The sequence below is a fragment of the Acartia tonsa genome, chromosome 11, assembly GCF_053477335.1.
Source record: "Acartia tonsa isolate MP-2025a chromosome 11, ASM5347733v1, whole genome shotgun sequence".
NCBI lineage: Eukaryota > Metazoa > Arthropoda > Copepoda > Calanoida > Acartiidae > Acartia > Acartia tonsa.
Window position 1 is genome coordinate 19,801,311 of NC_137270.1, and position 26,654 is coordinate 19,827,964.

General features: G+C 32.1%; 2 protein-coding genes across 2 annotated transcripts; both read left to right on the forward strand.

Moving 5' to 3' along the window:
- Positions 1-9,181: 9,181 nt before the first annotated feature.
- LOC145331168 (uncharacterized) lies at positions 9,182-18,666 on the forward strand. Its single transcript, XM_080175793.1, has 13 exons — positions 9,182-9,263; positions 9,519-9,569; positions 10,260-10,310; positions 11,256-11,346; positions 12,191-12,233; positions 12,847-12,926; positions 13,451-13,491; positions 13,854-13,919; positions 15,184-15,235; positions 16,162-16,247; positions 16,896-16,955; positions 17,323-17,403; positions 18,480-18,666. The coding sequence occupies exons 1-13, from the start codon at positions 9,220-9,222 to the stop codon at positions 18,664-18,666; spliced, it is 933 nt and encodes a 310-aa protein (XP_080031919.1). The 5' UTR covers positions 9,182-9,219.
- Positions 18,667-18,907: 241 nt separating this feature from the next.
- LOC145331169 (uncharacterized) lies at positions 18,908-24,477 on the forward strand. The gene is made up of 11 exons (XM_080175794.1): positions 18,908-18,913; positions 18,995-19,084; positions 19,634-19,675; positions 20,045-20,095; positions 20,615-20,669; positions 21,281-21,360; positions 21,964-22,026; positions 23,075-23,125; positions 23,526-23,552; positions 23,898-23,985; positions 24,281-24,477. The coding sequence occupies exons 1-11, from the start codon at positions 18,908-18,910 to the stop codon at positions 24,334-24,336; spliced, it is 609 nt and encodes a 202-aa protein (XP_080031920.1). The 3' UTR covers positions 24,337-24,477.
- The last annotated feature ends 2,177 nt before the right edge of the window (positions 24,478-26,654 follow it).

A 26,654-nucleotide genomic window follows, 5' to 3' on the forward strand; every position in this document is an offset into this window, starting at 1 on the left:
GCTAGGAATGTTCTCTCTTAGATTTGACGAAAAAAGGGTTCAGAATATTCTTCTACTCTTCTATTTCTATTGTGTTAAGCACATCCAAAATGTAAGAAAACTCTCCTCTTAACCCATCTCTCAATTTGACGAACACAGACGAATTTTATCACGATAGACAATTGTGAAGCTAGCTTATTCATGTTCTTTGTCATAGGGATAAGGGATAAGATGGGGGAATAATTGATGTGCACCCAAAGCACCACCTTCCAAAATTATTCATTATATTGACTAAAGTTATTGGTAAGTTTAAACGTTAAAGATTTGTTTAACTCAACCTAGATTAAAAAACAAGGATGACAACATCCAAAAGTAGCGAAGCTCAAAAATGAAGAATGGATATTGGGAAAAAATACTATAAAGCAGTGTCATACAATAAATATTTGTCTTGGTAAAGGAGAACCTGATTGGTTCAGCGGTTAGCAAGATCCTTCGCTACAAACAAACAGACAGACATTGTTCCACTTTGTATTATAGATATGAGATCAATAATAAAATAGGTATAGTGTCTTGTCTTACTTTACTGATATTTTTGAATTCCAGACGAAGGCTATACAATAAAAAATCTGGTAGCAAAAAATTATATTCCAACCCAAAGTGTCATTCATTAATTACTATTACTACTCTATAATTAACTTTTTCTGTCTGCACTCCGTCAGTAATGCTATGTGGGAAACGTGATTTTCTCGGCTCCCTTCATAGGTCCTGGGAAGGTTTATAAATATTTTCTTGGGGGGGGGGGGGGGGTTGACTGCTAGTGTATGATAAAGCAGCGGAATATATCAAACAAATTTACTAAGATGCAAATAACATTACAATTTTTGGTTCTTTGGGTTTCTAAGAGAAAGCTCAATTATTTACACATATCACTCATGATTTCTTTCACTTAGTTATTTGCCCAGTGTTGGTTCTTAGAGTTTTTATGCTGTGCATTCACTGAAAGCTTTCAACATAATTTGAACTGACATAATGATGTGAAATAATGGTTATGAATATCAATAGAAACATACATAGATTAACAGTGAAGGAGAAAACATTAGGCTCTTTATTACACTAGTCCCCAAAGTTTTTTAGTAAGGTTTTCTGTTTTGCTTAAAAACTTTGGGGACTTCTATTAAATTATAAATTTTTGATTTATTAAGTTGGGTATCCAAATGTTTCAACCACTAATTGTAATCTACAGAAGCATTGTTTTGTGTATTATCATTATTGAAATACATTAATTTATTTGTCATTGTCTAATTCCTTTAGATCCCTGTAGATTAAACAATCAATGATGACAGAGAAATTCTATTATGTTCTTCAAAGTGTTTAATTTAAAATTTCATGCATTTCAACAGGAATTAAAAACAGCTCTATAATTTATGTTTAACAACTGGTTAATACCCAAGAATCCAGGAGCTCCTCTGTATTTGAGGGGGCAGAGGCTAGAAACTAGCCTAAAACCATCACAATATTTGAAAATAAAATAGCCTAAAACCATAACAGGACCTATTTCAAGCTTAACTAAAATACAGCACTCAGGTGGAGGAAGCTAGTAAAAGTCCCTTGTAAAAAGGCGACAATTAAAAAACATTTGGTTAAATATCATCCCCATTGACATCATAATCCCTTATAATATGACATAATTTGGAACAGTTCAGCCACACTTTCACAGTTATCGAATCTCGACGACAAAGATTTTTTTATCCAATCTTGACAAGTGAGGTATTTTTGGAAAGAGGAATATATATAGAAAACGCCTATGAAAATTAGAAAATCCGCAGAAATCATATTTGCAAGTTATTTGCAAAAATCTGCAATGTTAATTTGCAAAATTAATTTCATGCCTTAAATGACTTATTTAAAAAGAAATCTTTTTATGAAATGTGTTTATCTATAAGTTTAGAACATACTTAAGGCAAAAAAAATTTCTTTAGTGTTACTTTTTTCACCTTATATATGAAAAAAGCAGTTTCTCACATTTTATGATAAAAAAAGGTATAGGAACAAAAAATATGTTTTTTCTTGATGTAAACACAATGATTAGCATAAAGACTATCATCCTAAATGTAAAAATCAGATATAAAATGCTTTTTAGAGCAAAAATAGTGCAAAAAGTAACCAAGACATTTTTGCAAAGTATGAAAATCTGAAGAAAATAGTTCTTTTTGATTTTGATATACATATCAGATAAATGTATATAAAATTAGTGATCAAAAACTATAAAACAAGTTATAACTTTTTCAACCCTATCATTTATTAAAATGCACTTTTAGGTTTACTTATTACCAAAGTAGCACATAAAAACTCTTTTTATTAAGTTATTAAACAAAATAAATTCAAATCAACAATTAGGCGTTTTTTATAATGCAATAGACCATTTTGTAGTTGGTTTTTGGCATTTATTTTGTTCAATTACATCATAAAAAGAGTTTTTATGCACTACTTCGGTAATTCTTAAACCTAAAAGTGCAATTTAATCAATGACAATGTTGAAAAAACTTATAACATGTTTTATAGTTTTTAATCACTAATTTTATATACATTTATCTGATATGTATATCAAAAGCAAAAAGAACTATTTTCTTCAGATTTTCATACTTTGCAAAAATGTCTTGGTTACTTTTTGCACTATATTAGCTCTAAAAAGGATTCTATATCTGATTTTTACATTTAGTATGATAGATTTTATGCCAATTATTGTGTTTGCATCAAGAAAAATCATATTTTTGGTTCCTATACCTTTTTTTATCATAAAATGTGAGAAACTGCTTTTTTCATATATAAAGTGAAAAAAGTAACACTAAAGAAACTTTTTTTGCTCTAACTATGTTCTAAACTTATAAATAAACACATTTCATAAAACGATTTTTTCTAAAAAAGTCATTTAAGGCATGATATTAATTTTGCAAATTAGCATTGCAGATTTTTGCAAATAACTTGCAAATATGATTTCTGCGGATTTTCTAATTTTCATAGGCGTTTTCTATATATATTCCTCTTTCCAAATATACCTCACTTGTCAAGATTGGATAAAAAAATCTTTGTCGTTGAGATTCCATAACTGTGCTTTGTAACATTTGTACAAGTTTATTTTAGGAACTTTTACAAGCTTCGTTTGAAGCTGCTCTATAATTGATAGTGTTTGTTTGTCTTTTATGAATGCAATCATATTTTCTCCCCTTTTATCCCTTTCATACTATTTTTTTGGGGAATACAAATTTATTTTATTTGTTGGAACACTATAAATGCATGTACTTGTACCCATAATTCATCATTCCTATTTAGTTACACACTTTCATATTAAATGAGTATAAATATTTCTATTTGAGAATTTGGTGCTTTCACTCATACTTATTTTGATCAATTTAATCCCCCCCCCACTCTCCAAACAAGCCCTTATTAATATCCTTAGGACACTAGGGACCTTTACCTAACAGGGCCCGATAACTTCTTTGTACTATCCCTGTAAGGATCTTAACTTATACTGAATCTAACCTAACCTAAAATAAGCATTAATAATAAAATTTTGTTAGTGGTCCATATGCAATATTAGGGAAACTGCCAAGAATTCGCTTTCACAAATGCTTTAATACCTATTGCAAATCCGAATGTAACGGACGTTTGAATTGTTGAAATATCTCAAGTTCTATAATTTGAATGTAACAGGTTGAAATCTCAGCTAAAATTGAATTTAAAAAAATGTACTAAATTATCACAAGTTAGGTGTTAAAAAATGAAATTAACAGTAGGAAGGAATGTCTTAGCTTACAACAGGAGCGATATCAATTTTGCCATTAAACTCATTATCTTTTCCAGAAATTTTAACAAAGGCAGCTTATATAGTTATGAAAAATTCTGTGTGCCTTATCATTCAGGGAGGGAGGAGACATTGGGCTGTTTTATACACCAGATTTATAATAACGTTTTCTTATTTGTTGGCTTAACAAATTTGGAGACTTTCATTGTATTTTGATTGGTTGGTTTATTATGTTAAGTGATCAAAAACTTCAACTACTAATATACAGAAGTTGTAAACTTGTGTATCATCATTGGGGATTTACACAAATTTATCGGCCCTTAAAATTCCTGCTTATAATTTCTACATACAAACCTTGATCTCACTCTCTCAACCACTCATTAAGAATTGTTCTGTATCTTTCATATATGAATCAATGTATTATTATTTGGATGTTGCACCAGATTTTCTTGTACTTTGATAAAGCGATGCTCACAGCTGGCTAAGATAACGTAACCCCCCCCCCCCCCATCCACCACCTTTGTCCTTTACCCCATCGAACTGACAACAAAAGAGGTCCATATTAGCAAGGTTATTTGACGACAAAAGTTCCCCTGTCAATATATCCACGTACATATATCCTATATCCATTCATATAAAGGATGCATCGATTTAACTTTTGGATTGATTTTATAATTTGAAGTTTAATTTGATATAAAGTGGCAGATAAATTTGATCTTTTTTAGGCCGGCTTTTTACATGACTGTTTTTTCGTCCGTAAATAACAAGTTTTCGGGAAAATTTGGGGGAAAATTGGACAACTTTAGACACATAGGGCGGAAAGTAGATCAACTGAAAATTGATTGCCTATTTCTTTCCTATTTTCCGAAGTTGTACAGCAGATAACCCAAATATTGCAAAACCTAATTTCAGATACTCTGGTCAAAGGGAAAAGCTATACAATTTATAAACGATTTATACATTCAAAATTTAAATTTTTTAAATTATAATATTTTTTTGGAAGTTTGAAGCTTTTTTTGCTAGTAGTAAATATTGAGATAGGACGAGGAAACTTTGTACACAATCGGAAACTCAAATTCAGCTGACCGTAAAGTAGGCAAATACCCAGGGATCTCAAGGGATAAGACAATTGCCGATAAATTGGTGTTCATTCCCAATCATGATACACAAATTACACATTTTTGGATTACAATTAGTGGTTGAAACCTTTGGACCAGGGGCGTCCAAGCTTTTTTTTTGGGGGGGGGTAAAAAATTTTAGGGGGGGGTAAAATGGCGCGCGAAGCGCGCCGAAATTTTTTTTTACCCCCCCAAAATTTTTACCCCTGGGGTAAAATTTGATTGGGGGGGGTAATTACCCCCCCTAAAGTCTGTTGGGGGGGGTAAATACTCCCCCCAAATCTGTTGGGGGGGGTAATTACCCCCCCCCAAACTAATTTACCCCGGGGGTAAAATTTTTGGGGGGGGTAATTTAATTATGTAAAAAAAGCACCTACCTAATCTATTAAGTTAATAAGTACTATCCTATAACATAAAGTAGTAAGTAAGGTTTATTTGACTATAGCTTCAGATTTCATTACTTTTAATACTGAGTTCTCCTTTTTAGGAAAGCTTCACATAGATCCCATGATGGTTCCACACTATTATAGGACAATCCTTTGAGTGGTTTTAGGCTATTTTTCTCCTCCCTTTTTACCCTTTAGAAAACACGATGCTAAGGGCGCCACTACTATTCAAATATATAGTAGTATCTCATTCTTTAGAACATAAAAATACAATAATTAACTCACTAACCAATGAACCAATATGATTATACTTTAAAGTGAAGCGTCTTATAGGTCCTGGTAAGTTTTATAACTAGTTTTGAGACACCCTGACATCCTCTCAAAAGAAATCGCCTATAGAAATTCTTTTTCATTATTTAATGAAATATTTAATTTAGTTAGGTATCTATTTTATGGAATCTTCAGTGCTTTACAATTACATCATAGATCCCCCCCCCACAAAAAAATTTTCAATAAAATTTTTTTTTAAGAACATTCAATTTGGGGGGGGTAAATACCCCCCCCAAAAATTTTTTTTTTAAAGAACATTTATTTTGGGGGGGGTAATTACCCCCCCCAAAATGGTTTGGGGGGGGGTAAATACCCCCCCCAAAATCGTTGGGGGTGCCTACGGCACCCCCAAGGTAGGGGTAATTTTTTTTTGGGGGGGGTATTGTTCAAAAAATTTTGGGGGTGCCTGAGGCACCCCCAAAATCGTTTGGGGGTGCCAAATGGCCCATTACCCCCCCCCTTGGACGCCTATGCTTTGGACAATCAACTCAACAATTTAAGTTTAATAAAAGTCCCCAAAGTTGTTCAACAAACGAATAACAAAACTTTATTATAAAACTTTTGGGACTAGTGTAATAAACAGCACAATATCCCCCCCCCCTCCCCACCATGAGCTACTATTAGATGGAAAGAAAAAAGCTTACTTAAGACCAACGCTTCCCTAAAAAGGATAACCCAATCTTGATCAATATCTTAACGAACAGACAGACGAACAGCCAATCCCTTTTCTTATAGTTTATGATCATTCATATTCAAATTTTGAAATTGATTTGTATAAATTTTCCGCATGATATTGATAATTAAGGGTATTTGTGCTAATGCATTCTATGCCGGGTTTAAAGTTTATTTTATCATAGAGTCACAGTAAAATTTTAACATATATGTCATATATTTGTTGTGTGATTTTCAATTTTAAATTAGTTTTAGAAACCGATTTGAATGAGTACCGACGATGCAATGAAAGGTGTTAATACGATGTAAATAAAGAAATATTTTTGATAATTATGTCCTTTGCCATTAAAGGCTATTGGCTTAAAACCATCTCATATAAAATACAAAGCTTCTTATATGATTTTTTACTTTACCAATATTAAGCAAATAAAAATTAATCTTATTGTTTTATTTTTAATTACAATATGAAGGATTGGATTTCAACACCCCCTCAAGAATTTGAATTTTAAAGTGTCTTCCCCTTTTTTACCTCATTAAGTCAAACACCCCACCTGTAAATAAGGTAAAATAGTATTGGCTAATTTAACCCACTTACCCCTGTCAGAAATTAATCATTAATATCTCATTTTCTTCATTATGACGTGAGGAGCTATATATCAGAAAAAAATGTCACGATTTTCAACAAATTATGCCTTAAAAACCAGTTTTCGAGTCAAATATGTATACAGTTGTATTATTGTTGGTATTTGTTTATCGCTATATAAATAATTTAACTGTTTTGTATGTGACCAAACACCAAGTATGCAATCAAAGGAAGAGAAGTAGGGATGATTATCTCGGTGTGCATACCAACATACAAATATTACTATTAGCACAGCTGCAATATTTGGGATTATTAATCGTCTGGGGAAGATAAATACCCGAAATGCCGGAAAGTGTCATGTGTGACGTCATTAAAACCAATCTCTTTTAGGGTTTCCCTTTCCGATTCTCCTCTCATCTTTTCTTTTTAGTCGTATTTTTATGACGTCACAAATTACACTTTCTTGCGCTTCTAACTACTCCTTTTGAAACAAGATTCCCTTAAAAGTACAGCCGATTCGGTCAATCTAAAAGCTAAAACTCTTTTTTTAAATCCTTACTTATTTATTATTAAGATTATTTTAAATAAATGCTAAATAACTTTAACGTTATATAAAGAAGTATCGCAAAAATACCAATTTAAATCTTATCATATAAAGAAGTAAGGAATTTTTTTAGCTGTAGCTTGGGACTTCGATAACAACTGAACTGATTGAGTTCTCCATTCTTTGGGAGCTTCATATAGGCCTCTAGATGGTTTTAGGCTATTTTCCTACTTTCTTTTTCCCTTAGATACAGAACTCCAAAATGCTAGAGGCGTAGATGTTAGTTCATTATAATTTTTGCAATACCGCATGCACACCGATTCTGTGGGTTTTATGAATTGTACTGAACCACCCATGCATTTGGCATGCAGAAGCCAGGCTTTAAACATTTATTTCTTCTTTTTCTTCTGTTATTGTATTACCTTGATTTATAATATTATTCGTCCATGGCACTTTAACGTCTTTTGTCGTATTCATTCGAATCTGGTGGATAGGAACCGGTTCTCATCCATACGAAAAAACTATGTCTAGCATCGTATTATAAACAGCTTTCCGCGGATATAGAATGTACAATTATAAGATTAAAACCAGTTTTTAAGCCCCGAGGTACTTTTCTTATCACAACACCCCCTGATTATTAGGTTGAATAACACCCATCAGACAACCAACTCTCTGATTGAACGTCCTTTGTCTGGAAGTCCTAACTGTGCATAATAATAAGTTGCACCTGTTTTTGGCCAAAGCATTCCTATTACTGTAACTATTAAAGTCGCGCATTTGAGATTCGGGTTAACCCACAGTTGCGTGTTCTTTAGAATACTTAATACTTCAATACCTAACTAACTCTCAATATTGTGCCCGCAAGAAAATAGACTTAAACCTGGATCAGGTTATATTTAAAAAGTATATAAATGGATCTAATCATAAGCAATTGAAATATAAAATCCTCATATAAAAGTAGCAGGATCTGTGTCTGTCTGTGTGTCCTTGAAAGGTTATTCTTCTCCTTTACATTGTAGCTTCTCATATAACCTTGGAAGGTTAACCATTAACCATTTTGGTGGAGGATACCACCAACTTAAAAAAGAAATCACTCCTAAAAAAGGACTAACTCCCCCCTAATCTTTTTACTTTTACTTTTTAAAACTTAAATTGAATGTGATCCTAGAGGCCTCTAGGGGCGTAGAAGCTTTAGAATTAAGAAAAGTAAATTATTTCATTATGCAATCAAAATAGAAATAAAATAAAATGATTTTAAAAACCCACCTTAAAAGAGATGGATGACTTAAATGATTTAATATTTCATTGGCTCTACATAATTCATAATTGAGCTACAAACAATATCATTCATAAAAGGGCGTACACAATAGGGATGTTTGTTTTATATCTATGATACAAAGTACAACGATGTTTGTCTGTCTGTCTGAAGCTCAAGATCTCAGTAACCCCTAAACCGATTGGGCTCTACTCTTCGGGGAATTTAGCTACTCCTTTTATGTAAAGTAGTAAGGTTCAATGAACTAATGAACCTATTGAGTTCTACATTTCTGTGAATCTTCATATAGGTCCCTGAGTGGTTTTAGGCTATTTAAGTTTTATTTTTCAGTCTTAGTATTTCAGCGTTTTTTTATTAGATTTTTATATGACCTTTAAAAATTTGCCCTTTAACTCACTTTGTCCGTTTGTCCTTTTGCCATTCTTGTTTGTCAATTAGGCGACTAAGTGAGGTATATCATTTTCATTTATCGGACTTAATTATAAATGTTTTCTATTTTCAGAAATGCTAGAAAAGCCCTAATATTAAAATGAGAGAATCCGAAGGTTATCAGCAACAGCAAGTTAAACTAAGGTATCATTCATCAGGGATCTAAAGGATAAGACAACGGCCGATAGATTGATGTACATCTTCAAGGATGATAAACAAAATTACCCTTTTTATAGATTACAATTAGTGGTTTAAAAGTTTAGACACTCACTAACCAATCAAAATTTAATAAAAAGTCTACAAAGTTGTTAAGCCAACGAATAAGAAAACGTTACTATAAATTATAAAACTTTGGGGACTAGTGTACAACGTCTTAATAATAATATATATATATTTTAGGAATAAGCTTGACAGGAAGGGTGGACGAGAAAGTAGGAAAAGGCCAACAAGGTGAATATTAGGGCTAAGCAGCCGCGCGTCAGCCGTCTGTAAGCCTATGGGAAATAGCCCTATTAAATTTTTAAAAATCATATGGAAGTTTTAACCTGGCCCAAATATGGCAATCAAGAACCCAGTAAAAGTGTCAGACTGATTATGACGTAAAAAAAATAATTTGTCAATGAGAGGCCACTATAAATTTTACCATCAGTCAATAATGGCCTCTCATTGGCTATTTTTTTTACGTCATAATCAGTCCGACACTATTTCTGGGTTCGGCAATCAAACTTAAAAAAAAATGGTTTAAATTTGAGGCTTAGGCGCGGCTGACTTGCCCTGTTGAATAATATTATTTATTTTATTATTATTTTTAGTGTTGAGGCTATCCTATTAATCGCTTTGTCTGTCAGTCTGTAATGCTTTGGAAGAAATGTGATTTTTTCTAAGCTGAAAATTGAAAATTTATTTTATAACTCATGTTGTTCTTTTGACCATACAACTTCGCAACTTATGGTTCTTTTCATCCTTATTAAAGTCTAATCTAACCTAAAGATAATTTTAAATGTTTTTCTAAAATCATTCATAAATAGCTGAGAAAATTACCTGATTTTAATCAACATTATTTTTTTGGTATTCAAATTACCAATATAATAATTTTTTGGAATAAAAGATTTTAATCTAGTTATCATATATTTGTTATAGTTATTGTGTGGAGAGTTCAGATTATACTATTCTAAAGCCAAGACCTCAAAGGTAAAGTAAACCCACGAAAATATATTCATTTATTTTTATCTACTTCATTGGCCATTTAGGACATTATTAAGAAAGGTAAGGGGGTTGGGGAAAATGGTAGACCCATCACGAACACAGTAATAGTGTCTGACTGATTATGACGTAACAAAAAAAATTTAGCCAATGAGAGGCCGTTATTGACCAATGGTAAAATTTATAGTGGCCTCTCATTGGCTAATTTTTTTTGTTACGTCATAATCAGTCAGACACTATTACTGTGTTCACCCATCACTTAATTCTAATTTTCAAAAGAAATTTTTGTTTATGGGGGGGGGTGATTATTTTATTTATATTAGGAGGGTATAGTTACCCTCCCATTATATAATTAAAACCTTCCCTATGAGAAGCTACACTGTAAAGGAAAATTGCAAAGGTTTAGCGGTTTTAGAGATCCTTCGATACATTCAGTCTCATAGACAGACAGACACAGATCCTGTTACTTTTACTAGGATCTAAAGGGATAAGACAAGGGCCGATAAATTGATGTATATCCCCAAAAATGATACACAAAATTACCTCTTCTGTAGTTTATAATTAGTGGTTTAAACGATTGAACACTGAATTAATGAATCAACCAATCAAAGTTCACTAAGTTCCAACAAATAAGTAAACGTGATTATAAAACATTAGGGTAGGGGGGGACTAGTGTAATCAGCTCATTGTCCCCTCTCTCTTTTATGTTAGGCAGGCCTAGCTATTCTATCAATTATACAAAAATCACGAAACCTTTTGAAGTTGAGGGTATATCTTGTTTTTATGTAACTAAAGAGGGGTGGGTAAGAAGGGGAGGAAAAGGGATAGGTGGTTGCGGGGAAATTTTCCTTTAGAATTGTTTGTCAGAATCACATTCCCTTTTCCCTGATGTAGAGATTAGGTTTTGAGTATAAAAGAACCCTATTGTTTTAGTTTCATAGAAACTGGTGAGCAGGATGAAAGGTATACAAACCAGAATAATCAAAATCAAAACAGCAGAAGAAAATCCCAGGCTTCAGATAAGGTAAGCTGATGTTTTTTATATTGCCTATAAAATAAGACGCGTTACTGGCCTACCATTGGTCGAGTATAACCTACACTGACCTGCTCTTTGTAATTTAGTCTGTTTATTGGCCTATCATTGGTCATTTGCATTGTATGGCGTCATTTTTTAAATCTTTGGTTTTCTTTTTTCCCTTGACATCACAACATCAACTTTTAATGCTTAAAATTTTTAAAACTTGTTCTTTATTATTTTTCATACTAGTTATTCGTGTCACTGTGCTTGTCTTAAATATGTTAATAAAGATCTCTCTAATGTCGCCTTGAGGAAAAGCTTAAAATAGCTGCCAAAATAACTTACTTAACAAAATTTAAACTTTTAACATATTTACATTTAGGAACTAGGGAAAATGTTGATTTTATCCCACTAATGGCTTCGCACTTATCATCTAGCCTCCAGGGATGGGAGGGGACTCGGGAGGGCAATAAAATATAATAAACCCAACCTAACAATTTAATATAAAAATCGAATTGCTTCCATAAAATGGAGAACCAATATCGTCGCAGCGGTTAGCAAGATTTTAACGGACAAAACAAAAGCAATACTTCTTTATATAATAGGATTTAAACACTACTTAATACATTACTTCATAAATGTCTTAAAAACAAATGGATGCAAAAATCAAAGGGGAAAATTTCATTCTGGAAAATCTATTTTCACCCATTACTTTCAGGCCATTAAAATAGCCTAATTTAAAAAAAAATATATCACTAATCGTAAAACACAACAGTTTTTTCTCTTTAGATAAAGAAATATTGAGAACAGATATATAACAAATAAAAATAAATTTTTTTTTTCTTGATAGGTTGAGCCGATTTTGAGTGGAGAAGTGTGGCACCAAACTTCAGGTTATTATCTTTATATTTGTTACTAGAGCGAGGATCCGCCCCTAGAGGTCCCTAGGGACACTTAAGATGAGGGTATAGGTGGGGGGGAGTCTACCTCTTATTTTTTTGATAACTAGCAACTTCGCCCCTAGCCTCTTTGCCCCATAAGGTAATTCAAAAATAAATAAAAAATAAATAAAAAAATAATAATTCTAAAAAATTACTACTGTTGCTGCTTGTAGTTTAATGTGTTCCCCAGAAAACATTTTTTATGTCCCACCCCCTCCAAGAAAATAACTTAAAACTACCACAGGACCAATAGGTATATACCCTGAAGAGTAGAATCCGATCGGTTCAGTGGTTACCGAAATCTTAAGGGACAGACGGACGGACGGACAGACAGACATCGTTCTACTTTGTATTATAGATAAATTATGCCTGCCTATGCGTCTGAACCGCTAAAAATATGGTTCTCTTTTTAAACTTAGCTTCTCTTAGTTCGTTGGAAGGTTGATAACTATTTTGAGGGAGGGTACAACCACCATCCCATGAGAAATAGTCCATAGAAGAAAAAAATCCTCTTTGAAGAAATAGGTTGCGTGATTTTTAATATATATATGTTTTTTATGCTTAGGTTTTCTGGCAAAGTGGAAAGAAAGATTCCTAATTCTAACACAGAACTACCTCTTCTGTTATAAACTATTTCTAAATCAGGTAATTTTAATATTTATAAATTTAAATTGTTCATAAATTATTTGGTTATTTTTCTTCCGTTTGTTTGATTATTAGCAGTTCAGGTTTATTTAAGTTATATTTGTTACTTGATAGACCCGCTGGGTTAGGGTACAGTAATTATAGGCCTTGCAAGGGTTGGGCATAGGAAAAAACTACCTATGTCTTTTTTTAAATTTATTTTAAAGATAAGGTTGGTATTAGTTCTCGACAGGTTCTTTGTGTGAAAGCTCTACTTAATTGTATTAGATAGCCTATAAATAATCCTATATTCTAAAGTATCTGGGTGTATGTCCATCTTTCTGCACAGTTATATCTCGGAAACTGTTTGCCTGATTGTTGCATAACCATCAATGTAGCTTAGTTTTGTTCAATAAATTTGTTTTGGAGTAATATACCCCCCAAAAAATGTTTTTCTGACTATCTCTCTTGAGTTTGGGATTCTAGCCCTTTATGAATTTTACGTTTCTTAAAAAATATGTTTATTGTAAAATTATCTTTTTTAGCCTGGTGATTTACTATGGAAAATTGATCTTTTTAACATCAGGTAAGTAACTTTGGTTTTTGAAGTAATAAAAGATAAGACTTTCCTATTTTAAAAAGTTGGCCGCAAAATGAACCAATAACATTCCTACTTTGTCCAAATACACTGGTATACTGACAATACACTGGTATACTGACAATGCACTGGTATACTGACAAAAAGACACATGACTGGTTTAATTTAATGGCAAAAAAATGGAACTTTACGCTTTGTATCGTTATATAAGCCATCTGGAAGAAATATTTTACTAAGATATGCAAGAATCTTTCACAAAATCTATCCACGTATTCTATATCCTTACCCGTATTAATAAATTGTTCTTCAATGGAATGCCTATCATAATGAATAACAATTTCATCGAATAGGGAAGTGAGATGTGTAGAGAGAAGGGGAAGCTTGGTTCTTCTTCTTGAGGGAGAGGGCATTGGCAGGTAAGAAAATGTAAGCAGATACGGAAAGTTGCATGTGGAACTTTATAGAAATACGTCTAAAAAGGAAAGATAAGAGGAGAAGTGGGAAAGGAAACCCCTAAAAAAGAGAGTGATTTAGATGCATTTTTATGACGTCACACACGACACTTTCCGTATCTCCAAAAGTAACCATTACGTTGAATCCTTATGTAAAAGGAACATGATCTGTGTCTGTCTGTCTGTACTGAAGGATTTGGTTCTCCTCTTAACATAGATAAGCTATTTCTATAATTATGTATTTTAGAGATCTCTAAGGGCGTATCCAATAGCATAAACTTAAACAAGGATGCTAAAATCCATGGAAGCGAAGTATACAGTAGGTCAAATACAAATTTTTACTTTAAAAGCGGCAGAATTTTATCTATAATTTTTAACTAAAGTAGGACAAAAATCGGCTTCTAAATTGCTTTATTTTTAAGACTTGATTATGGAGATGCTTTTGTTTTATAACATTACCATATCTTCCTAAGAATCACCATTCAAAATATTAAGATAACCAGAATAGCTAAACTGCTTAACATCTGTCTATCTAAAATAGCAGCGAAGAAAATCACAATTGCTCAATATAGGATATATAAGTTGGAAAGAATTTTAATGTTAGAGGGAGATTTGAAATCTGCATCAAATTTTAATGATTTTTTATAAAATTCGTTTTTTGTATAATTCTCTATCTAAAAGCGGAAACACAATTTAAGTTAATTAATTTTGACATCTGTGATTGGTGGATTGAAAATTATCTGCGCTCTGATTGGAGAAGCTTAAGTGTAGCACATCATTCAACCAATTAGAGCGCAGGTAGTTTCCAATCCACCTATCCTATTGGTCAAAATTTATTTACTTAAAATGTATTTCCGCTTTTTTTAGAATTTTACAAAAAACTAATTTTATAAAAAATCCTTAAAATTCGATGCAGATTTTAAATCTCCCTCTAACTTTAAAATTCCTTCCAACTTATATATCTTAATATACATCCAATGTCCAATATCGCATTGGGCAGGGAAGGGTATAAATTAATCAATCAATGACTTAATCATTTTTATAGGTAATCACACAAAGTTGTCTTACTTATCTTTTGAAACTTTTTCTTTTGAAAACAAAACAAATAAAAAATGGAATGTCCAATTCAACACCCCCCCCCCCCCCCGTCAAGTGCCCCTAGAGTCTACTAGGGCCGAAACTGCTAGTGTTAAATAAACCAAATATATTGATATATTTTTTTTTAAAGGAACTACTTTCGAAGAACAGAGGGCATGAATTCGTGGTCAAAACTAATCAAGGTATGTCAAAACTTTTATTTTAGTGCTTTTTTAAAGGAAGTGAAGCTACTCTGTAATTTAAAATGTCCGTCAGTCTGTATGTGTGAAACGTTTTAGCATTTTAGGGGAAACGTGATTTTCTCGGCTCTTTTTAAAGATTGATGGCTGAAACTTCTTGTCAACATTACCATCAATATCGTGCATAATTAAAATATTAAATATCCATGGCTGTTGGACAGGTTTTGGGCAGGTTTTTTAGCTACTTAGTTTTTTTTTGTAAAGAGAAGGATGTATAAAGTATGGATACATTGTTACTATATTTCTATATGTAAATATTATTCTAAGTAATACTACTCTATAATTTATATTTAGAATCAAGTATTAAAGTGTAAAGAGAAGGATGTATAAAGTATGGATACATTGTTACTATATTTCTATATGTAAATATTATTCTAAGTAATACTACTCTATAATTTATATTTAGAATCAAGTATTAAAGTGTAAAGAGAAGGATGTATAAAGTATGGATACATTGTTCCTATATTTCTATATGTAAATATTATTCTTTCTAAGTAATACTACTCTATATATAGTTTATATTTAGAATCAAGTATTAAAGTATAAAGAGAAGGATGTATAAAGTATGGATACATTGTTCCTATATTTCTATATGTAAATATTATTCTTTCTAAGTAATACTACTCTATATATAGTTTATATTTAGAATCAAGTATTAAAGTATAAAGAGAAGGATGTATAAAGTATGGATACATTGTTCCTATATTTCTATATGTAAATATTATTCTAAGTAATACTACTCTATAGTTTATATTTAGAATCAAGTATTAAAGTGTAAAGAGAAGGATGTATAAAGTATGGATACATTGTTACTATATCTCTAATGTAGGTATTATTTTAAGTAATACTACTCTATAGTTTATATTTAGAATCAAGTATTAAAGTGTAAAGAGAAGGATGTACAAAGTATGGGAACCACTGAACAATTCTGGGACAGGAGACCCACAAATGCTAGGTAAATTTTCATTTTCTGCAAATCCTATTATATAAAGCAGTAAAGATTTAAATTACTACTAAACTGATTGAGTTCTTTTTTCTACATAGGTTCTTGAATGGTTGCAGGATATTTTTTTTTATATATTTTAACCTTAGGATCTTTATAGATGTAAAGTATTAAACAATGTATCATTTGAATTCACAGTCTTAAAACAATGAAAAGGGTTTGAAGGAATTCACTGGTGCTTTAACACAAAGTGCTTTATTGCACTACTCGTTTTTTTTTTAATTGAAAAAACAAATGAGGAGTGTGTTTTAGTACAGAGTTAAAGTGGGGAACGCAGAGGGAGAGGGGACAATGGGCTGTTTATTACTCTAGTACCCAAAGTTTTATAATAACGTTTTCTTATTCGTTAGCTTGATAACTTTGGGGACTCTAGTGAATTTTTATTGCTTGCCTCATTAAGTCGAGTGTTCAAACATTTCAACTATTAATTTTAATCTACAAAAGTGGTACTTTTGTGTATCATCATTTGGGATGTAAATCAATTTATCGGCCTTAGCTTATCCCTTTAGATCACTTTTTTATTTTGCTCTTTATAAAAACAAGAAGAACGTATCTGCATAATTTTGATTGCTTTACATTACAAGACGACATTTGTATTAGGTGTGAATTAGAGACAGACCATTGGCTGATCTCAAGGCTAAGTCCACATTATAGATACAGGTATAGTAGTATTTTAATATCCGCGGAAAGCTATCTACAAAACGTTGCAATAAAAAACTATTATGGCATCGTGATACAGATAATGTCGATAAAGAAAGCTTTCTGCGAATAGTAAAACTAAAAAATACCAATTGGTTGATCTTAAGGCTAAGTCCTCATTAAAGATACAGGTATAGTTATTTACTTGGTTCTTTGCCATAAACCAAAAGCATGTATAGCATTGAATTACAGACAAAAAAATAATAAAATTGCTACCAGTTTTGTTCGCCCGGGCCATACCCTCTTCATCAAGTATCCCTCGATAGTATCTAGTGGTGTAGCCGCTAGTAAAGCATTTGAGTAATTTATACTATTTCTAATTATTAAGGCTAAAGAAGGATCTAAAATCTGATGATTATGATAATCCATCTGATCTGCTCACTCAACCATCTATTTACAGGAGTAACAGGTGAGATTTTAAAGATTATTTACTAAATACAGGGCTCTATTAGTATGTTTTATTTACATGGAATATACCGTAATCTTCAGTGTTTTTTGGTAATAAAATGTGAGAAGACTTCCCCCAATCTTTCAGAGCCAGAAAAAGCAAAGTTTTGCAAAACGTGTTTTGGTGGAATAGTTATTTCTCGCATCGTATTATAAACAGCTTTCCGCGGATATAGAATGTACAATTATAAGATTAAAACCAGTTTTTTTTTAGCCCCGAGGTGCCAAAGGCGCGGGATAAAATAACTGGTTTTAATCTTATGATTGTACATTTTTATATTCATAGAAAGCTGAATATAATACGATGCTAGACATAGTTTTTTTTTTCGTAAGGATGAGGACCGGTTCCTATCCACCGGATTCGAATAAATACGAGAATATTTATTAAAGATCCTTGCAAATAACCCCTTCCTTTATTCAAGTTAACCCTTGATTTGATCATCAGTCGGACTCCTATCTGGTTCTTTAATATCATAAACCCATTACCCACCCCTCCGCATGATCTGAGCTTCCGATAAAGTTAGAATTTTTGTGCGGTGTACCTATTTTACTTCATAAAGAATTCCCGATTATGACAGAGTCAAAGTCATATTTTGCTTTCTTCCCCTCTTAATTCATCAACATTTGTTTTAGGGTCCTTCTTTCTTAAAACTTAAAATAGCTATTTTTTCTATCTTTTTTTTAGTTAGAAAAAAAAATAAAATTATGAAATGCGACAGGGAGTGGCCAATGACAGTTAACTTTTCCAGGGATAAAAAATAGCCGACAAACGTATGTACAACCCCAATGATGATGCACAAAATTTCCCTTTCTGTAGTTTACATTATTGGTTTAAACGTTTGGACACTCAACCTAATGAACATAAGTTGTTGAGCCAACAAATAAGAAATCTTTATTATAAAACTTTATAGGGGATATTTGTAATAAACATCCCAATGTCCCCTCCTTCCCTAACTTTTACTCTCCCCCTAATTTGTAACAAAATTATCATAAATCTTATAACAACAGACATTTGATTTATGATTTAATTTGTTTCAGGAAAGAGTTTGAACTTCCAGCACATCTAACTAACAACAACAACAGTAGAATCTACAGCAGTGTTCACTATAACAACAACAACAACAACAACACTACAGCTGCCAACAACATTGAGACAAAGGTTGTGGAATCAACAGCTCCAACTCAACAGCCACAGTCCAGAATGAGATATAAAGATCAGGAATAAAGATTAAGTTTATTTTTTGCAAAGCTCAGCAATTTAAAACAAATATAAATTAAAATATTCACCTCCTTCTTCCTCTAATCTTTTATACGGAAGGGGTTTATTTTTTCCTAAATTCTGTTTCCTGTTGGGGGGGACTAACCCTAAGCGCCCTAACCTTACCAAACTAACTTATGCCCAATATAACCTAACCTAAACTGAATGACCTTATCTAATAAACAAAAAAATTTTAAACCATTTCGAAATGATTGTTGGGTGGGGGTTTCTGTGATCGACTAGGCAGATTGCTGGAAATCGCTAAAACATAATATTAATCTTTGTTTTTTTAAAGAAGAATCAAAACAAAATCCTGCGTCAAGAGTTGGATGAAAAAATCCGCCAGATAAAAAAATCTTTGGAGGATTTGGGGCTCAACGCTCAGGCATAGAATAAATAATTAATAGAAAATAATTATACCCCTTCTTTAAAGTAGGTAGATGTATGTTTGTGTTTGTCCAGAAAGATCTAAGAAAAGGCTAGACTAGTTGACTTTCTAAAACAGCGATGGCAACATCCATAAAAGCAACGCTTGACAAAAAAATTAAAAAGGTATATAATATGCAACATTATTTAAACCTATTTAAAAAATATATTCCAAAATTTCTTGTATAAAGGAACATAAATATGAACGTACTTAAATTTTAGAAAAGAGATTGTTTTATGAATCAATAGTTTCACAATCAAGTAATATATAATATTTATATTATATAAAATATATATATTCTTTTTATAAGCCAAAATTAAAATTTGTCATCCTTTTTAAAATGGATATACAGATAGAAATGATTATAGAACTGCTTTGCCTTTTAAATTGTTCCTATCCGTTACGAACGTACGAACCGACTCTAATTATAGAAAAGCCCTGCTCTTAGAACCATAAAAAAGGTTTTTTTTGTTTAATTTCTATTTGATTTTATTCTATGTAACTCAGGTTACAATATCAAGCCCACAAGTTATCTCCGATAATGAACAGGTTATTTATTATTACTGAATAACATTTTATTGTATTTGAAACTTTCTACCCGAACTATATTTTGTTTTTACTTTTTTATCAGGGATCTAAAGGGATAAGACAATGGCCGATAAATCAATTTAAGTCCTCATTAACCCTTCTGTAGATTACAATTATTGGTTGGAACGTTTCGACACTCTACTCAGTGAACCTACCAATAAAAATTTACCAAAGGCCCCAAAGTTGTAAAGGAAATGAATAGAAAACGTTATTATAAAACTTTGGGGACTATATACAGCTAGTGTCCCCTTCCTCCTTGGAATATGGACTACTTTACAGGGAAAGTTTAATGAAAGAAAAATAATAATCTAGTTACCTATATTTTTTCAGGATTCTGGATTAGAATCACAAGAATGTAGCTTTGAGGAGACCAAACCCCAAGTATTTTTACTAGCGAAGCTACTATTTAATTACAAATGTCCGTACGTCCGTCCGTAAGGGCCGAAGTTAGGGAAATGTGGTTTTCTCGGCTCCTATCTAAATTAGAAGGCTGAAACTTCTTCTGGACATTCCCATTATTATGGAGCATAAATATCAAAGAAACATCCATGGCGGTCTTGGCGTTTTGGTTACATCTATATTTTCACATTTTTCTTAATCTTTAGATGTTGTCATCCTTGTTTTTATATAAAACATCAGATTATATCCTTTATACTACAGTGGTAAGTCAAATCACAATGCTTGTAAGCAAGTTTTAGGAAATTTCAAGAGGTGATTTATATAGATAAAGTCTCCAAGAGAAAATCTCAAATTTTTTTTTTTTTTTATTCTGATAATCTCGATTCTGTTATTTTTTTTGTTGGTTAAGCAAACTTAACTTCCAAGTCAGGGCTCAATGGCTTCAATATGTAGTTTAATTATACTAATTTCAATAATTTTTTAAACTTTAACTTCTTGTAGGTAAAATCTCCGTTGTTTAAAACAAGAGTATCAAGATTGAGAGAGAATAATGAAAGTAAGATAATTTTTTGATAAAAACTTTTGCTGTAAAATAAAGGGCTCGTCAGCCGCGCATACAAGCGGCTCTCAATTTGAGATTAATGCGCGGCTACGGAGCCCTGGTAAAAAGTAAACAGTTCAGTGTTTGAGTAATGTGAATATTATCGGTTAAATTAGATATTCGTCATACATACATGTATAAGTATGGATGTACTACAACCTAGACGACTATCTAGCCTAAGTGGTTGGAACCCTTTTTTTGTCTGCTAGCAAATTGATTTTTCCTTTTGGAAGTAGGCACAGGGTCCATGGGGTGGGGACATACAGTTATTTAACCCCTTCCCTCTCTTTGTTCTTCCTTAATTAATATACATACAAAAACATTGGCATATTTAAAGATGTTTTTCAAACCTGTCAATAAACAAAAAAGATATAGGCTAATGATCGTTCAGTTTTATTCAAACAAACGTCATCAACACAAATGACCAATGGCAGGCCAGTATACTGTTTAATTGTCCAATGGTAGGCTAGTATCATGTGATTTTTATATGCACTATAAAAAGCTTTCAGTTTTGTCTACTTAAATTACAAAAAGTAATGAAAGTAAGACGACATCTAACATTGTAGGTAGATCCAACTATATTCACAACTCTCCTGGTAAGAGAGGCGGCATGAAGACTGCTTTCAGTATGGATTCGATTTACCAGGTTAATATTATTACATACAAGGATGATATCAACCATAACTGATATAACAATTCTTGAATAGTTAATCATCGCATCGTATTATAGACGGCTTTCCGCGGATATAGAATGTACAATTATAAGATTAAAACTAGTTTTTTAAGCCCCGAGGTGCAGAAGGCACCAGCTAAAAAACTGGTTTTAATTTTATGATTGTACATTTTTATATTCGTAGAAAGCTGGATATAATTCGATGATAGACATAGTTGTTTCGTATGGATGAGAACCGGTTCCTATCCACCGGATTCGAATGAATACGAGAAAACAATTTACTAAATAAGTAAGAAAATGCATATATTTAGTTGGACAAATATAAGGCCCATTGGTCTTCAGAATATTTACAATCTTAAAATCAGCATAATAAGATAAAAATTGGTGGAATTTTCAGTTTTACAAGAGCTTAATAGTCTTAGGAATCTGCACAAAAATAGCAAACATCTATCTTAAAGAGAAAATCCAGTTTTTGCAAGAGCTACAAACAATTATAACACATTGAATTAAGGTAAGCAGCTATAATAAATAAAATTACTGCTTAATAATAAATATTATAAGATCTATTTTTGTTAGGGACCAACATTGAATCAGTCATCAAGCATGGATAATCTGTTGGTTTCTGCAGATTTAGACAAGGTATAGATAGATAGATAGATAGATGGACAGATAGATAGATAGCAAGCTGCCAGACTCCGGTATCCGGATAGTTTCAATATCCAGTATCCGGATAGTTTCAATGTCCGGTATACGGATAGTTTCAATATCCGGTATCCGGCCGGATATTGAAAATGGCCGGTTATCCGGTCCAACCCTACTAACAATATTACATAGATAAAGAATGACTAGTAAAAGATATAAAAACAAGGATGACAACATCCATAAAAGCGAAGCTCGGAAACGATATGACAGACGAACATTAACTATTGTTGAGTGTCAGAACTGAATATACAAAATATGAAAATATAAGGTTTGACAAAATTATACGTAAATTTGTTGCAAAACTTATTAAATGCAGAATTCTGTTTAAGGACATACTGACATTTTAATGCTTGATTATAGAGATGCTTCGCTCATAACATTGTACCTTATTGTTATAGGAATCAGTAATCAAAAAATCAGATCAATCGGATGATTTTATCACATACATAAAAAATTGTTATTAAAAAAGTAAAAGAAATCAACATGTTTAAAATGGACGTACGGACATTATGGTAACGATTAAAGAGTTGCTACGCTTTCTAACTCGTACCTAACTACTACAGGAATCACCATGCAAAATTTAAAATCGATAGGACAATTCTAACATGCCTAAATTAACGAATAAAAGGTAACTATCTCGGACGGACGGACGTACGGACGGACGGACGGACCGACCCTAATTATAGAAAAGCATCGCTTTTAAAAGTAATGTAATTAGGTAGAAAATGAAAGCTTTTTTCAGTATGGTTTTGATACCGAATGACATCCGTTGAATTATTAATGGTACTCCCCATACTGAAATATCATATATAGCATCGTATAAAAGACGATTTTCCACAAATATTAAAATAACAATAATAAAATATATACCAGTTTTCTTAGCCCGGGGCTAATACAAATGGTTTTAATCTTATAAGTGTACATTTTTATATTCGTGGAAAGCTGTTTATAATACGATTCGATAGATAACTATTTCTAATTTTAGGTATCTCTATCTGATCTGGAACAGACTATGGGTAACAGAATATATGCCCAGGTACATCTTTTATTTTCACCAGTGCATTAAAGTAAAAAAAGAGGGGGCACGAGCTATAGGTAACGAAACCCACAGGATTGGGACTCTGTGTCGACTTTCCATTGTTTTTTTTAAATATCAGCCAATAGCGTCAGAAATATAATTATACATTTATTAGCAGTGTAGTAGTTTTTTTTTATTTCACCCAAGATGTATTTCATTAAAGCATTCCTATTAGAAATCCAAACATTTAAATTACATATTTTTTTGTACATTTTAATACAACTTTTTCTAAATATTTTTAACACTATAGAAATACCCATACTTACACTCAATATGTACTCAAATCGACCTGGAATTCAAATGAATTAAAGTTTTATAAGCTTATTATTAAAAAAATATATCAATTTCGTTTTTTAAGCTTGAGATGAAAGAAGATGAAATGCAGGTAAATTATTTATTTGAAAAAATAAATTTTGTGGTAAATTTATTTCATAAGTCAGTTCAAAAAAAGTCAGCAAGTTAAATATTTCTTTGCTTGAAGAGAATTAAATAAATTTTTATTTTATTTGGTAACAAGGTAAATTTACGAAAATATGTTTATAGTGCCTTTAAAAAGTCACATAATACTGGCCTACAATTGATCAATTGAAATGTATACTGACCTACTAAAATTTAAAATTTAGTCTGTGTATTGGCCTACCATTGGTAATTTAAATTGTACGACGTCATATTTTTATAGACACTATAAAAAGCGTCTAAATTTTGCTATATGACAGAAATCCTGTTTCAGGAAAATCGATTGAGGTTATATGGAGGTTATAAGAATCAAAACCATGGCTCCAGAAATCAGGTTCATCAGCAGGCTAGGCTAGTTCCAGGTACAGATGGACAGATTAACCCTTAACAGTCGAGGGGGGGGGGGTAGGGGCGTTGAAGGCCCCCCTCTGATTTTTTCTAATTCATTTTCTGTGTATGAAAGATAAAATGCTATAACTGAGTGACTTTTTAATTATGGGTATGATAGATAACTGAGAGTGGGAATTTTGTAATATCTCCATCCTGGTGGGCAAAGTTATCCAGGTACAGAGATCTCATCCCAAAACCACCTGGATTAAATGAAAACAATATTTTATGATATTATTCTTATACCCTTCTGAATATGTTATTTTTTAGGTCAACCACGTAGAGCCAACATCCCAGATTCACTGAAAGTTGTCACAAAAGTCTGAAATATTCACATCATCAAAATAATAAATAGTTTGTATCTGAAGACATTTTAATTTCGAAATTGTGTAGCAAAAACATTAGATGTCTTTTAATTATTATTTTTTAATTATTAAAAAATGTCTTAATCTTAAAATAACTTTCTTTCGGATGCTATATACGTTTTTATCATTAAAAATGTAATTTAAGATTTTATATTCAATATATTTATAGTTTATAATATTGTGTGTATTGTAATATTTCAATAAATTATTTTAATGTGTAATTATTTAAGAGCGAAGCTTTTCTATAATTAGGGTCGGTCCGTCCGTCCGTCCGTAACGGATAGCTTTTTTCGCTAATTTAGGCATGTTAGAATTGTCCTATTGACTTCAAACTTTGCATGGTGATTCCTGTAGTAGTTAGGTACGATTTAAAAAGCGTAGCAACTCTATGATCATTACCAGAATGTCCGTACGTCCAATTTAAAAATGTTACTTTTTTAACAACGTCCAATTTAAAAATGTTACTTTTTTAACAACACATTTTTATGTGATTTAATTATCCGATTGATCTGATTTTTGGCATACTGATTTCTGGGACAATAAAGTACAATATTAAAAGCGAAGCAACTCTATAATCAAGTCCTAAAAATGTAAGTATGTCCATAAACATTATTCTGGATCAAGCAGTTTTTCAACAATTTTACTTACAATTTTGCTTAGACATTTATACATTTATATTCTGATCATTCAGTTCTGACACTATACAAGTGTTAGTGTCCGTTTGTCCTACCGTTTCAGTGCTTCGCTTTTATGGATGTTGTCATCCTTGTTTTATTAATGATACATGTTCTTTCAAGAGAAATTTATCTTTTTAAGAACATAATTATAGATAAAAAATCCACTAATACTAATTAAATGTCCACATAAAATTTTGTTATTCACACATCTAAAATGTCGGTAGTTTGGAAAAAAACGATCTAATGGACCTTTTATAGACGAGCAAAAAATCTGGGTTATCCTAGAATATGAATAAGTTTTTTTTTTAAATGTGAATGGATGCCACTGCAGCACTAGACAGTTGACCTATCATCGGTGTCAATGTGTCTGAAAAAACACTTGAGATGCAAAAAAAAAATCTACACAACATATATCCTAAAACGTTCTAAGTGCCTTAGATTTGTCAATGTTTTTTTCTCTGAATGCTTGCAGGGAGGGAGGAGACACTGAACTGTTTATTAAATCAGTCCCCAAAGTTTTATCATAGCGATTTCTTATTTGTTGGCTTGACAACATTCGGAACTTTTATTGAATTTTTATTGATCGATTTATTAGGTTCAGTGTCCTAGCATCTCAACCACTAATTGCAATCTACAGAAAGGGTAATTTTGTGTATCATCATTGGGGATGTACAACTATTTATCGATAATGGACCATTGTCTTATCCATTTAGATCCCTGGAATGGTTGTCCATCAATTTTGTATAGGAACATTACCCCCATATTTATATAAAGACAAATCAATACGGAGTAACATATCACAGAGTGGTCGTACAAAAAGGCAAATTTTTTAATTAGCAAAGTTCAAGAAAAAGCTTACTGTTACTGCCAAAATATATCCACCCTTTGCATATACTGTACACAATTAGCTAAAAGATATAACAAATTAATTATAAAGGGTAAAATTAATTCTATATTCATTTATATTAGCGAAGAAAAATAACAAAAATACAAAAAAATAATAGCTGAAATTTTTTCAATTTTTACAGTTTCTTAGATAGGATGGGAGGGGGCATTTCAAATTGTGTTATTAGTAGCTCCAATAGACGTCCAAGGGGGGGGGGGGTAATGGGGCGATTACCCCCCCCCAAAATTTTTTTCATTTTACCCCCCCCCCCATTTAAAATTTACCAACCATTTAGGAGGGGGTATTTACCCCCCCCAAACAATTTTGGGAGGGTAAATACCCCCCCCAAATAAAAAATCTCTAATAAAAAAAAATTATACTATATATTTAATAAAATTTAAATTACCCCTCCCAAAAATTTTACCCCGGGGTAAAAATTTTGGGGGGGTAAACTAAATTTACCCCTGCCAACAGATTTCAGGGGGGGTAATTACCCCCCCCAAGCAAATTTTACCCCCGGGTTAAAAATTTTGGGGGGGGGTAAACAAAATTTGCGGCGCGCTTTGCGTGCCATTTTACCCCCCCCAAAAACGAATTACCCCCCCTTCAAAATTTTTTACCCCCCCCAAAATAAAAAGCTTGGACGCCCCTGGTAGCTCCCCCAGAATAGAGTTAGTAAAGGGGTGATTACAGTTTTATTAGACACAACTGAGAAT